At 37.1% G+C, this 15,217-nt stretch overlaps 2 protein-coding genes across 2 annotated transcripts; both read right to left on the bottom strand.

Moving 5' to 3' along the window:
* Positions 1-691: 691 nt before the first annotated feature.
* Positions 692-2,108, bottom strand: LOC132557326 (PGC-1 and ERR-induced regulator in muscle protein 1-like). Its single transcript, XM_060221811.1, has 3 exons — positions 2,092-2,108; positions 1,308-1,918; positions 692-1,152 (listed from the first exon to the last, which is right to left on the bottom strand). The coding sequence occupies exons 1-3, from the start codon at positions 2,106-2,108 to the stop codon at positions 692-694; spliced, it is 1,089 nt and encodes a 362-aa protein (XP_060077794.1).
* Positions 2,109-2,644: 536 nt separating this feature from the next.
* On the bottom strand, positions 2,645-5,468 carry LOC132557328 (uncharacterized). Its single transcript, XM_060221813.1, has 3 exons — positions 5,340-5,468; positions 4,440-4,487; positions 2,645-2,797 (listed from the first exon to the last, which is right to left on the bottom strand). The coding sequence occupies exons 1-3, from the start codon at positions 5,466-5,468 to the stop codon at positions 2,645-2,647; spliced, it is 330 nt and encodes a 109-aa protein (XP_060077796.1).
* Between the last annotated feature and the right edge of the window lie 9,749 nt (positions 5,469-15,217).

The raw sequence follows: 15,217 nt of genomic DNA, 5'->3' as shown, positions 1-15,217 counted from the left end.
GCTCCGTGTTTTATGTTTTTCTGTGTGGATTTGTGGGGATGACATTTGGTGTATTTTGTTTCTCGGTGTGGTATAGAAGCGTTGAAGGTACGTCTTTGAATCGATGACATTAGGTGTTTCTTTGTGAGGTTAAAGAACGATAACTCTCGGTTATTGACGTTTTTCTGTGTGTTTAAGGAACGGCTTTTTGAACTTGGGCGTTTGTGGTTTTTGTATTATTTAGAAATGATGACTCTCGGTGTTCGACGTCCCTGTGTTTGGTTAAGGAGTGAAGACGCTCGGTGTTTGACGTTCATGTGTTTGGTTAAGGAGTGAAGACGCTCGGTGTTTGACGTTCCTGTGTTTGGTTAAGGAGTGAAGACGCTCGGTGTTTGACGTTCATGTGTTTGGTTAAGGAGTGAAGACGCTCGGTGTTCGACGTCCCTGTGTTTGGTTAAGGAGTGAAGACGCTCGGTGTTCGACGTCCCTGTGTTTGGTTAAGGAGTGAAGACGCTCGGTGTTCGACGTCCCTGTGTTTGGTTAAGGAGTGAAGACGCTCAGTGTTCGACGTCCCTGTGTTTGGTTAAGGAGTGAAGACGCTTGGTGTTTGACGTTTCTGTGTTTGGTTAAGGAGTGAAGACGCTCGGTGTTTGACGTTTCTGTGTTTGGTTAAGGAGTGAAGACGCTCGGTGTTTGACGTTTCTGTGTTTGGTTAAGGAGTGAAGACGCTTGGTGTTTGACGTTCCTGTGTTTGGTTAAGGAGTGAAGACACTTGGTGATTGACCTTTGTTTGGTTTAGGAGTGAAGACACTTGGTGATTGATTTTGTTTGGTTTAGGAGTGAAGACACTTGTTGATTGACCTTGGTTTGGTTTAGGAGTGAGGACACTTGGTGATTGACCTTTGTTTGGTTTAGGAGTGAGGACACTTGGTGATTGACCTTTGTTTGGTTTAGGAGTGAGGACACTTGGTGATTGACCTTTGTTTGGTTTAGGAGTGAGGACACTTGTTGATTGACCTTTGTTTGGTTTAGGAGTGAGGACACTTGGTGATTGACCTGTGTTTGGTTTAGGAGTGAAGACACTTGGTGATTGACCTTTGGTTGGTTTAGGAGTGAAGACACTTGGTGATTGACCTTTGTTTGGTTTAGGAGTGAGAACACTTGGTGATTGACCTTGGTTTAGTTTAGGAGTGAGGACACTTGTTGATTGACATTGGTTTGGTTTAGGAGTGAAGACACTTGGTGATTGACCTTGGTTTGGTTTAGGAGTGAAGACACTTGGTGATTGATTTTGTTTGGTTTAGGAGTGAAGACACTTGTTGATTGACCTTGGTTTGGTTTAGGAGTGAGGACACTTGGTGATTGACCTTTGTTTGGTTTAGGAGTGAAGACACTTGGTGATTGACCTTTGTTTGGTTTAGGAGTGAGAACACTTGGTGATTGACCTTGGTTTGGTTTAGGAGTGAGGACACTTGTTGATTGACCTTTGTTTGGTTTAGGAGTGAAGACACTTGGTGATTGACCTTTGTTTGGTTTAGGAGTGAGAACACTTGGTGATTGACCTTGGTTTGGTTTAGGAGTGAGGACACTTGTTGATTGACCTTGGTTTGGTTTAGGAGTGAAGACACTTGGTGATTGACCTTGGTTTGGTTTAGGAGTGAAGACACTTGGTGATTGACCTTTGTTTGGTTTAGGAGTGAGGACACTTGGTGATTGACCTTTGTTTGGTTTAGGAGTGAAGACACTTGGTGATTGACCTTTGTTTGGTTTAGGAGTGAGGACACTTGTTGATTGACCTTTGTTTGGTTTAGGAGTGAGGACACTTGGTGATTGACCTTTGTTTGGTTTAGGAGTGAGGACACTTGGTGATTGACCTTTGTTTGGTTTAGGAGTGAGGACACTTGGTGATTGACCTTTGGTTGGTTTAGGAGTGAAGACACTTGGTGATTGATTTTGTTTGGTTTAGGAGTGAGGACACTTGGTGATTGACCTTTGTTTGGTTTAGGAGTGAAGACACTTGGTGATTGACCTTTGGTTGGCTTATGACAGATGATGCTCAATGGTGTCCACGCCTTTAAACCCAACCATATTAAAACATCACGTGATTCATACGACACCCTAGGAGACATGATTCTTTTGAAACTAAATATTACGCTATTTAACATGATTTAAATCCGACCAAAGTCAGTGACTCAAGCGTACCTATGTAAAAAGTTATGACTTCTGAGGAATATTAAGTATTGTCCTATAGAGTCGTACGAAGAAAGTGCATTACAATCAAGGGGGTGTAAAATAATTCCCAGTAACATATCACATACATATGCAGTACCAAGGCTCACATCACCACATTAGTAAATAACAGTCTGATGATTGATATAAACCAAATTTAATAGTTATATATCATAAAATGGCGAGTTGGTGTAGAAATGATAGCATGAACAACATCATTTACATAATGCAGTGACATTTATCTACTTTGATTCGTCATAGAACAATATTCGAGTCGATTTAATAAAAAGTTTGTAGATGATATTTCCTTATCTTGTACATTACTGCATCAGACTTCCTCGAAGAACTTCAACACTACATCTAACTCCTGATGGGACGACTCAGCGTATCCTTTTGTAATATTAATTATCACGTGACCTTCGTGAGGATCATGTGACTAGAGCATGTCCACGTTGTGTGCGGTCGGGGATATACAGAGACACATCTCGAGTGGATAGAGACAATAGCTGTGGGCCCGGTTTAAACACTTCATGTTGTTGCAGCATTTAGTTACGTCAGGTATACACGAGTCCATCGGCTTACCGCACTTCTGAAACAGTTCAATTATTAATCTGAAGCAAAGACCATCATACAATAGCAAAATTTGACTATCACGGTGCTTACATTGAGAACGTGACATTACCTGGATTGGCATATGGTGAATTTTATAAATGGTTTCGGTCAACTTCTTTTTTCCAATGATTATGATTTTTGTACTTACTTGGAATTTTAAAGAAACAAACAGAGATTCTATCCGTTTTGACGGATATTTTGAACTGAAATAATTTTAGTTTGGGTTGTAGTAGGAGAAGTAACATGTCATGTAATTTACATGTATAAGTTTGTTCTGGTTATTTATTTTTCCATAGTACGGCACTTTCTGGTTGTATTCTTAGCATCAGTCAACTGAATCAACTGATACATAAAAACACTACTTCAAAGTTCTACTGTCGCAACATGTTGCAGATGAGTTGAAGTTATGTGACTGTTCAGAATAAAAATATGTTCAATGGACAAACAACTTATTTCGTATGATGTACGTTGATAAATGCTGTCAGCATATTTTGTGTTCGTAGATAATATTCTTGTTCTCTGTTCATTCTGGAGAGCGACCTATAAAAACGCGCATTAGTGTGCCTTGCAGTGTTGTAAATATGATAGTAATTACTCAGCTGTGATCATTATAAGTATCCGTGCACACATTCGTGTTAACGGGCGTCACATCGCTTCTTTGGCAAAAATCGAATAAAACTTTCCTAAAAACAATATCATAGGGATTTTACTTGGCAGCAGTAGTCGTTATTTAGGTATCTACTGAACCATGGGAGTCTGCTGACGGTACTGGTGACATAGATTGTGTCATTAGATGTCAGAATACGGATAAGTTAATGGAGGCAATGTACTAACCGAGCTCGTGCGGTGACCGCGCGCCCTAAGTGAGGCTATTAAGATCACGTGATGGACATTTTTGTTGAAACCGTGTCATGTTAAAATATAACATCCGGCAATTCTTATTACGTTTTAATGATTCAAGGATTTCGCCATTTTGATTGTCAAATCTCATGGTGATTGATTTAAGATACCATAGCCATGGAAAAATAATTTTCTAATAACGTTGAAGTAGAATAAAAGATGGTTTCGATTATTAATTCCCATCGCTTGACAGCCCGTCATTCCCTTAATGTAAGAGGATGCGTGTCATATCAGATTAAACTGATGTTCCGTATTAGTTGTCATGGAGATGTACAAGTGTCCACTAGAGTGTGAAAAATGAGACCATTGTTTTTTTGTCGAATTAATTTTCTATAGCTATTTGACAGACCAACAGTCGGCCAGCAATGATGTATAGACTTGTTCTGACCTGTACCAACACCAGTATATATTTCCAGCCGACATTAGTATTGAATCGCACCATCTCCTTCTGGCCCTTTGGGAGGATTTGTCAGTCTCACTCGCGCGTAATAGTGACACCTTAAAACATATTTGGCGGGTTATCTTCTCCTATGCAAGCAAACTATGTAGACATAGTTAGATAGAATTTTATCTGGTCACATTCTTGCTTGACATATTTTCAGGAACAGTGAATACTGCAGTCCTAGAAAAATATGTCAAGCGATAGATGTCAACAGAAATTAACTGATGTACAACAAAAGAAGAGCATTGTTAGAAATGGTGATATACAGTATACGTACATCTTCGACATGCGGCTCCTGACTGCGTCCCGACGATTCTAGGTATACCTGAAATTAAAGGGCCAAGTTTATTTCTATCTGTCATTGAACACAAGAATGCTATCATTCAAACGATAAAACCTTTAACCTGATATATGATATAAATACGAATAACCCTTAGTGTAGCTTTAAAACGTTCGTTAATGATGGTTTTACTCCTGATTGGTTTACAAACTAGATATATCCATATTTATTGATGATGTGAGATAGAAGGCATAATGATCCAGACTTTTCTAGATTTTTGTATATCCATGATTTTATTTTGTCCACATTATGAAGGGTAGCACTGACATTTTTCCTGGACATTTGAATAAGATAAGTAATATATATAGCTAGGTTATGTCTGTTTAAGATATACCTAAAAAACAGATTGCCCCTGTCAGTAGGTACCGGATAATGGGAACTCTCACTGTTTTAGTACTTACCAGCTCCATTTTAGGAGATCCACTTCCTGTCTGCATGTACCGGATAAACGGAATTCTGCTCTGTGTTAGTACTTACTTGTTCAATCAGGGTAACCCCCTCTTGTCTGTAGATATAGGAATAATATGTTTTAGTACTAACTCGCTCCATTATGGGTAATCCACTTCCTGTCTGTAGATATCGGATGAACGGAATGATCTGTTTTTAGTACTTACCCGCTCCATTATAGGTGATCCACTTCCTGTCTGTAGATATCGGATGAACGGAATGATCTGTTTTTAGTACTTACCTGCTCCATTATAAGTGATCCACTTCCTGTCTGTTGATACCTGATAAATGGAATTCTCTGTTTTTAGTATTTATCCGCTCTATCATATGTGAACCACTTTCTGTCTGTAGATATCAGATGAACGGAATTCTCCGTGTTTTAGTACTTACCCGCTCCATTATAGGATACCCCCCTCCTGTCCGTAGATACCGGATAAATGGAATTCTGTGACTGTGTGTGAGTGATATGTATAGGGAACAGCTGATCAGACAAAAGAGAACATTTGCTGTGAAACCCATCGTCCTTGTTGCCTGAAACACGAAAAGCACACACTAACCACGACATAAACAAGGTTCATTTATATAGTAATCCCCTCAATCTTAACTCACGAGAATGGAGCTTTTGATAATCTTAACTCTGAAGGATATTTGTGATCATTGTCACATCTGTTGGCCGATTTCTGTTGTCGTTTTTCTCTTTTATCTCTCCCGCTAATTTTCTTTCAATGCGACATAATAAAATGACATTTGGTAGCAGTACACAGTTTCATGGTGTCGCAATGGGTGATATTTTTGTTAATTAGATTACCCCATTATAAGTATTTTAATTAAAACAAAAAAATAAAACCTTGCTAAAATTGGTCTTATCATGTTTAAGTGGACAATGTGGGGTTTCATTTTTTTCAGAATAATATTTTAGCTTTGTGTTGGAGATTACCGTTTAGGTAGTCTCGAAGCTGTGTCTACGCACCAAAACCTAGCTTTACAAGAAGTGAAATTTTCATAGTGTTTACACGTGGCCATGTTGTGAAGAATTTCCGAGTTGGAATTTGCTGAAATGTAAGTAGTTTGTAACCATGACAGTGTTGTTGATTTTAAGACAGGTGTTCAGAAATAAATTTCTTCTGTAAAGTTGTAGTGTTAGGTGGGAATTAACAGTATTTCAGCATTTTTAACATTTCTTCAAAGGTAATCATGGCCATCACCTGTCAGAAATCAGAGGATTTTTTTTTATTTCCACAAATTTTATATTTCTATTATTAATATAATTGTTTTTTAGTTTAAAGATATAAATTTATATGTAGTGATGTATTTTTCATAACCAAACTGCTATACTTTTATATCTCAAACATGACCAATAATTTCAGGAAAAATGCTAATTAACTGTTTCCTGCTGCCTTTTACGCGAAGTAACGAAAACATTAAGTCACTAACTTGTTAATCACATGTCTATTGTCGTCACTGTCATATACATCTCTATGTATAGCTATGAATGACAAAATAATTACTGTAACTGTTCCAATATACTTAAAGAGACATCACAGAAATGCATTCCTTTTGTTATAGACTGTACGTGTTTAATATATTTCTTCTTAGTTTCTTAAATTGTCCGATATTTACTGTAGATTTCCAGTGTCCAGCTTGACCACCTCTCTGATTCGGGAAATTTTTCTGAAATTTAGCACCCGTAAGAGGTATACGTGATAGTTTTGAAAACGAGACAGTTCTATTTTGTAAGATGATCACATGATCACATGAAAACGGGTGGAAATGACAGCAACAGAAGTGACAGAGTTAATAAAATTCCGTTTTTCAGCACCGAATTTTGTTAAAGGTGTGGCAAATGTTTGATAACTCAGAATCAATTAAGAATTACGAAATAAGTGACATTAATCACCAACAACGTCTCGATCAAGGTGGAAGTGTTTTTTGTTTACTGACGGCGGTGTTTTAATGACCAACAGGTAATAGTTTCCTTTTTTAGAATCATTAATTAAGCTCTATATGTGCATATTTCTGCGAAAACCAACTGTCCTTGTTTATAAGGTGACACACTTGACATGTAATTGTTACCGTGATGTCACTATAAGAATAAAGGTTGTAAAACTGCTGTTATCATTTTTCATCACGTGATACATAATAAAATTTTTGTTTTCACTGGTCATCATCACAGGATAAGCATCGAATTCTTGGATGACTTCGAGAAAACGGAGAAACGAGAACAAATTTAACAGGATATCTTTGCTAAGGTTTGTCAAGTCAAATAAGTTGATAGTTTAGAAAGAATGGCAGATCTAAAGTGAAAACCTAGACAAGAAACCCTCACTACATTCTGTAAGGTGCCTATCGAAGTGTACTTTTATGTCGACAGACAAGGCAGACGATAGAATGACACTCGACTTACAAAAATAAATTACATTATATCTAGCTCGAAATTCAAGAAACTTTTACAAATATCTAAAAATCGAAATACTACACTTTGAATGGCATCTTTCCGATACTGGTTCATAAGGACAGAAATCTTATATTCAGTTCAATAGTCGTAATACAAGTATACAATTCCTACAGCAACACAGTATGTATACTGTAGAAGGAAAAATATCGAAATCCAATATCGAAAAAATACTTTAAGGAAGCATCTAGTTGCGTGATAAATTTTTTTCTGTCAAACCATCATACTTGGTGGGAAAAACTAGCATTAAATATACAGATGAAAGAACCGCGAGTCGTGTATAGTGTTACTCTTTTGAAAATGAAATGTAACTTCCTACTCGGCTTTCTGATGCGGTACTTATGATTTCACGCACTCGAAGTTAACATGTTTCTGGGTAACTACTTCATATCTATGTGTTTGGTGAAATATTTCTCATCGTTAAGACGCCTGGACAAGATCAGAACAATGGCGGGGACAAGGTTATTACAGCCTGACCACCTAAGCAGTTTGGTTACAAAAGCTTTATCATAAAATACACAGGCGGGGATATGTCTGTTCGTGTTAACCTCGGAATATCTCACAAAACACGAAATGAAAGTCTACCGAAGCGGTAATATGGAAATATCGAAGGAAATTAAGGATTCTGACCTTAACACCAGACAGCGGAAATGAACGATTACAAACCTCGGAAAGTTTCTCCAATATGTATGTTGGAGACAAATTACTTTTGCGGAATTCAAAAGTGTAAGTCACTTTAATTCAATATCATTTTCAATAAAATAAGATTAAACAAAATGTTAAACTATAACAAAAGATAAATTCTCTTAACAATAAAATAATAAAAAAAATCACAATATCGAGATTACTTGTATTTATCCTGCCGCATATATTTTGCTGTAATCGGTACTGACAGAAAAACAGCTGTATTTTCAGCACGTGCGAATTAATTTCTGAATTTCTTCAATATTACGTTTAACAATCAAAATAACTGTTGAAATGAGTGATTTTTTTTTATGTTGTAATTAACAAGTTTATTTTTGAAAATTCATAAAATCGCTGTCATATCCATTGCAGTTTGGGACTACATTTCTGTGCCAGGCAATTATTTTGGCATACGTCATTAGGCAAAATTCAGCTTAAACAAAAATTGAACAACAGAACTTTGGAAGTTTTGATGGTCTGATTTTCGATCAGATTTGCAGAATAAATAGAATACATGGCCAGTGTCTTAAAATATAAACATTTTGGCGGGGATGAAGAAAGACAAAAATGACAAGCTCCAGTCTTTCGTCTTTTTTTCTGTCTACATTAATAACCCGACCCATATCAATTATCCTACCTTCGCTAATTACCCAACCTACATTAATAACCCTACTTACAATGATAATCCCTCATACATTAATAACCCTAACTACAGGACCTACCTACATTATAACTATATTACTTATGTGATCTAACGACCTGTGAGTTGACGTTGTCCACCATGGCGCGTGTTCAGGGCCCGTATTAATGAAACCATTCTCATGTTCAAGCATAGATTTTGTGCTCAAGATGACTTTTTTTTATAATTCGCCTAAATCATATAAAATAATACATATATCAAATATAAAAATTGGATATAACTTTGACTTGAAGTCCTTTCAATTCTTTTTTAATCTTTGGCAAAATCAGCCTTATTTATTATTTTTTAACTTAAACAAGACAAGGCTTGAGCACAAAATTCATGCTTGAGCATGAGAACGGTTTCATGAATACGGGCCCAGATGTCAGGAGCTTATAGCAGTTCCCTACATCCAGCAGTGTGTTCATCGGTAAACAGATAATATAGTTAACTATATATCACTAATAAATGTTTAATACATCATGTTTTGCTGAGCTAGATGGAAAAGCGAATGGAAACCTTGATACCGGGAAATATTAACGACCCAGTCTTGATCCCCACACATTATGGCATACCAAACATAGGTTCAATTAATATCATAATCCTATTATCTGCTTTCGTCTCCAGTGTTTTTTCCCGTGATATCATTACTGGTGTGTTTCAGTCTATCTCTCTGCTTTCTTGTTTCTTTTCTTTTTATGTGCTTGTTTCCTGTCACATTTTTTTGCAACTGACCTTTCGATGGGATTGGAATGGTAGAGTGTGGGAATGGAATGATGGTTACTTTGGGGTTTACTGTCAATAGCAATACCTCTTTTCCTACTCTATCTGATACCAGCCATGCGTTACGACAACACACGGACACACTATTTTCTTTTCAGTTTTAATTACCATTAGAAATGTCAACAACGGAAATTTAGTTGAGGATGTTTTACAGTGTTAATTATGAATTTGTTAGATATTGTCATTTAATTACTTTAAATAGAGGTTTCATCCTTAAGCTGTATCATATATCTTACTTCAGATACACTGTCTTAATGTCATTCGCTACAATCCATAATTACACAGTCAAAAACTCGCATTACACCATCGACACATATAAAATTACTTCAATTATTTATCGCTAAAATCATATTTATGATACAATATTAAAAATGAACCACCCACAACAGGAACTTAGATTACATCCATTGGGATGACAACCAGACAGTGATATTAGTATTATCGGGGTAACAACTAGACAGTGATATTATTATCATTGGGGTTACAACCAGACAGTGATATCAGTATCATTGGGGTTACAAACAGACAGTGATATCAATATTATCGGGGTGACAACCAGAGTGATAGGAAATGAGATTTATCCCTATAACGAGAGGAAATGAGATTTTTCCCTATAATGAGAGGAAATGAGATTTGTCCCCATAACGAGAGGAAATGAGATTTGTCCCTTTAACGAGAGGAAATGAGATTTGTCCCCATAACGACAGAAACTAAGATTTGTCTCCTTAACGACAGAAAATGAGATTTGTCCCTATAACGAGAGGAAATGAGATTTGTCCCTATAACGAGAGGAAATGAGATTTGTCCCTAAACGACAGAAACTAAGATTTGTCTCCTTAACGACAGAAAATGAGATTTGTCCCTATAACGAGAGGAAATGAGATTTGTCCCTATAACGAGAGGAAATGAGATTTGTCCCTATAACGACAGAAAATGAGATTTGTCCCTATAACGAGAGGAAATGAGATTTGTCCCTAAACGACAGAAACTAAGATTTGTCCCTATAACGACAGAAAATGAGATTTGTCTCTATAACGAGAGGAAATGAGATTTGTCCCCATAACGACAGAAACTAAGATTTGTCCCCTTAACGACAGAAAATGATATTTGTCCTTATAACGGGAGGAAATGAGGTTTGTCCCTATAACAAGAGGTTATGACAATTAAACTGCATCACACAGCTGTTTCGTCTTTCTTGCACTCTGAAGCTCTCCTGAAGCCTGTCTTATGAGTTTGTCAGTTGACAAAATCACAAAACGCGACATTGGGAACAAGCCTTTGGAAATCAAATCAGTTACAACATGTAAACGATGGGATGTGGGATGCGCGAAAGTTGCCATGCAGAAAATTGAAATTCAAGAGAGGGAAATTGAAGTGCATGCTTATCATACAGCTGTCACTGTTGGTTTCGGTATGAGGAAAGATCTAGGCTAGCGACTAAGTTAGAAGAGTACTCGTGTAATGGAATTCTAATTCTGTTGGGTATATGTGCGATAGACGTGGCCAATAACTCTCTGGTCGTTTGAAGACGTCGTCTATATCCTGTGTTACCTGCTTTGCTGAGCTCTTCGACAAATTCTGTCTCGTGTATATTCTTTCAATATTGTAGATACCATGGAAAAAAAGAAAGACTTCAGACCCAGGAGATGTTCAGACTAAGAAGGGGAAATGGTCTTGTTCACATTGTGACAAAGCATTTGAGCATAAAAATGCACTTACGAGACATATTGCGGAACACGGAGATAGACGGTGGATACGTGACGAGTGTAACAAAGAGTTTGGGAGGAAGGATAGGCTTACGAGAATGTTCACGTGGAACCCAAACATACCTGCTGTGGTAAATCGTTTAGGAGGACTGACAGATAAAGCGAACATTTAAAATCTCACGGGAGATATCAACAAGGATGAGGTATAGATCAACACGGAAAGGAAGGCAAAGAAAACGATCAGCCTCATTCATCTGTTAATCAATCTTTTAACGAGTCTGACCGGGAAAGTAGCCGTAAAATGGATGAAGAGGCACACTGTACAGAGAAAGCACTAAGTGGATCCTTCAAAATGATCACCGTTCCAGCCGAATGTTAAGGCAAATTAGACGTCACAACCTTCCTTAATCGACATTGCGGTACGATAAAAAAGAAAATAGAGAGCGGGGAAATCCAAAAGTTATAGAATACTAGTAACGGGGATTGACGATCAATGGTCTGCAGATCTCATGGGCATTGTTAAGTTCCAAAGTGAAAACGATGGCTATTCTGATATACTCTTGGTGATCGACGTGTTCTCTAAGTACTTGTGGATGAGACCGCTTAAAGACAAGAAAGAAGCATCTGTTATTAAGGCACTTTATTTGAGGAATCCGTTCACGAGGGAGTACGACCAGAGGTGGACAGGGGTGATATTGATCATTTCTCAATAGGTCCTTCGCGGAGGAATATCCCTCTAACGAGTTCAAGACTACGATGGGGACGAAATCAATCGAACTTTTTATCAGTCCGAGATACAAAAAGTGGATGTAAGGAACAACGACCATTTTGAAAACCAAAGGGAAAGGTTCAAAACAAACAGTATCTTGTGAAATGGCTGCACAGGCCAAAGAAAATCCAATTCCTGGATACACACTTCTGATGTAACCGAGGAGAGTGAACTACACCAGAAAGATCCAGTGTCGGGACCCCGTGTTACATATACACAAATTGTTATATTACTATAACAAGGGTGGTAGAGGATGCTCGTATAGTTATAATTTCTTATTTTGATTTATATACTACAGTAAGTAATGGTATTGAGGATGGTGAAGGATGGCTCAACGACCTACATTCTTTCCATGGCAACGGGGAAAATAAAATGTTGTACATATGTACCGTCTTCTCTTTTTTATTTTGCATGTAATAGAATGTTTTAAAACCCGGTTAAACCCGGTTTGACTGTTTCTAAATGTGATGCAATCGCTCTTGAAGTAGATACGACCTGGAAAACCCCAAATACGTCATCAATGAGATACATAGGACACCATCGGTCGTTACCCCCTTGCCACAGGGGAGTGTACTGGATGACTCAGATGGATGGCCCAGAATCGGCACTTTTGTACTACTGTGTAAAAACGCAAACAAATCAGCCATCAGACGGACAATTTGTTCACATAGATTTGCCAAAAGTCTCCTGGAAATTATTACCATCAAACTCGATCATTTTTATTATTTCGTCCTCCTAAATTCACATTCACATATCTATGGTCCTGTATTAAATATGAACTTACAAAGTTACCACCAAGAATATTCAACAACTAAGCTATATAAGTGTGGCGTTACATTTCTGAATATACACCTGCTTCCCCACCTGTGGGTGATTACATGTCATGACTGATTCGATTTCCAAGGGCAGTTCATATATATTACAATAATCGTGCTGGAGAAACATTAATACAAACCAGATTTCCGAGAGAGATGTTTTATGACCATCTTCGTGTTGCAGAACATGCTCGAAAATCATTCGTATACCTGCTAAATCTCTAAAGTGAAATATCCTGGAGTTATCGTGGGTATCATCAGGAATACAATTTTGAGCAAGAATGATTTATAGTCCTTAATTAAAATGCTTTCATAGCTCTACGGATTGAAATTAGTGGGGATGATTTGTCACGTGCGGCACAAACGGCACATTTTCGCACGAATGTGTTAACTGTGTTAAGTATTTTCCTAATTTTTACTTTGATGTGACAAATCAGTAATACATCTAACGCCGTATATCTTTTCTGTTTCACTGAAAAGTTTTTTTATGTTCAAATTAATTTTAAACATTGCATTTCATTCTCTGTAACATTTGCAATTATAATGTCTCTTTAATTACGCCCACTTTAACAGTTCATACCATTTCCTTCTTATTTTTTGTGCGGTGGAAAGGGGAAGGCAGTTGGATTTTTCTGATTGCAAAGTTCTCATTTTCAAAACAATTTCATAGCAGATTAGGAGTAGATTAGGATGTTTTTACAATCATATCATCAGCGACATAAACACATTGTATCGATTAATTATTTATAGTTGTATTAACATTCCCCGTATTTCTATAAAAAACAATTATACAGAAAATGTGATGAGTAGATTGACAACCATTTTATAGATACTCTATGTCTATCATTTAAATAGTGTTTTGACTATTTCTTCCTATATTTCATGGAAAAGCACTTCACAGCCTTTCTATATTTCATAACATGTCAGCAAAAAAGCGATTCACACATTTCAGGATATAAACGGATCGTAATATAAAGCGTATAAATGTATGTCTCACCAAATGTGTCCACATCTCTGATTTATAGGCATCAGTTAACGTTATAGGAATCGACCAACAAACTGTACGTCACTACAGACAACACCGTGACAATTCTGATATCTCTCGACAGAATATTCTACAGAGATGGGTGACAGATTTACACCACGCTACCATTTAACAGCAAACACATGGGGATGAAGACTGTATGGAAAACGGCACATTAGTTCGTTCATATGAAACGTTCAACACGTCAAATCTACGTCGGAATAGGGGTGTTGGAATGAAACGTGTTATATCATATATACGATATATAGCCTGGTAAATAATTCATTACTTCGAATTTACGCAGTTATTTCAATAGTGACATAGTAAGGGTTTTAAACATTTTTTTCATATCATATGTGAAAAGTATTGTCTTAAGCATGTAACGTATTTCTATCGTTATAACGTTAAGTATAATTAGCCACATTAATGTTACAGAGTTATTCTTTTTAAATATCAAAAAATAGAAAAGAAAGTTTACACCAAATTTTCTTGGCAAATACCTTTAATGGGTGCAAATAAGATGTTGCCTGTTCCTTAGATTGTCAGGGGTGTTGCGTGTGTTTGTGGAGGCGAAGATGGCAGCGTTTCGCGAAGAGACAGCTTTGGCAGCGGAAGTGTAACGGTTTGGGATATATCGGTGGGGAAGTCGTTGTTCTGTTAAATGACAATTTAACTGATATTTAATATCGGAACAAGTGTATCTACCATTTTTATGACACCTTGGCCTTGGCGCCATTTTCAAGACGCGTCTGCAGACATTTCCTGCAGCAGAATAACGTGTAAATGCTCGATGGGCTATCAAAACCATATGATTTATCACCAGTTGAGCAAGTTTGGGACGTTCTTGCACAATTATTCACTTTTAAAATTCTTGTCAAACATGTACGAATAATGGAATTGATCGATCAGGATAAAACTGTCTTGGCTATTGTCAAAATTTTACGTTCGATTGGTTTTATTCGACGTCAACGAAATGACGTTGGGGCCAAGTTAAACTACGAGGTAAACATTATTGCGGAGACGCCGTATGGAACTCGTAAATTCCTCTATTATAAATATCTTTCTTCTTCTTAATGTTTTCCTCCTCACTGTCTCGTTCACTCTTGTAATGAAATTTTTTATTGTTGACAATGGTTGAAACATACCAGATTCTTTTAAAATATACATCGTAGTTACCATTCCCTGATGAACGTTAAGTAATATGGTAGTGGTACAATGGGTTCATTCGTTGTCAGTAAAATGTGACCGCTTGGGTGACATGCTTATGCGTTTTTCAGAGGTGTGCCACTATTAAGTCCGCTTCAGATCCGCAGTTACAAAAACATTTTTTCAGCCTCCCAAAACACACAGCATTCA

Source organism: Ylistrum balloti, unplaced genomic scaffold (genome assembly GCF_031769215.1).
Source record: "Ylistrum balloti isolate Yb309-2 unplaced genomic scaffold, AGI_CSIRO_Ybal_v1 Utg370660, whole genome shotgun sequence".
Taxonomy (NCBI): domain Eukaryota; kingdom Metazoa; phylum Mollusca; class Bivalvia; order Pectinida; family Pectinidae; genus Ylistrum; species Ylistrum balloti.
This window is presented reverse-complemented; position numbering and strand designations above follow the sequence as displayed.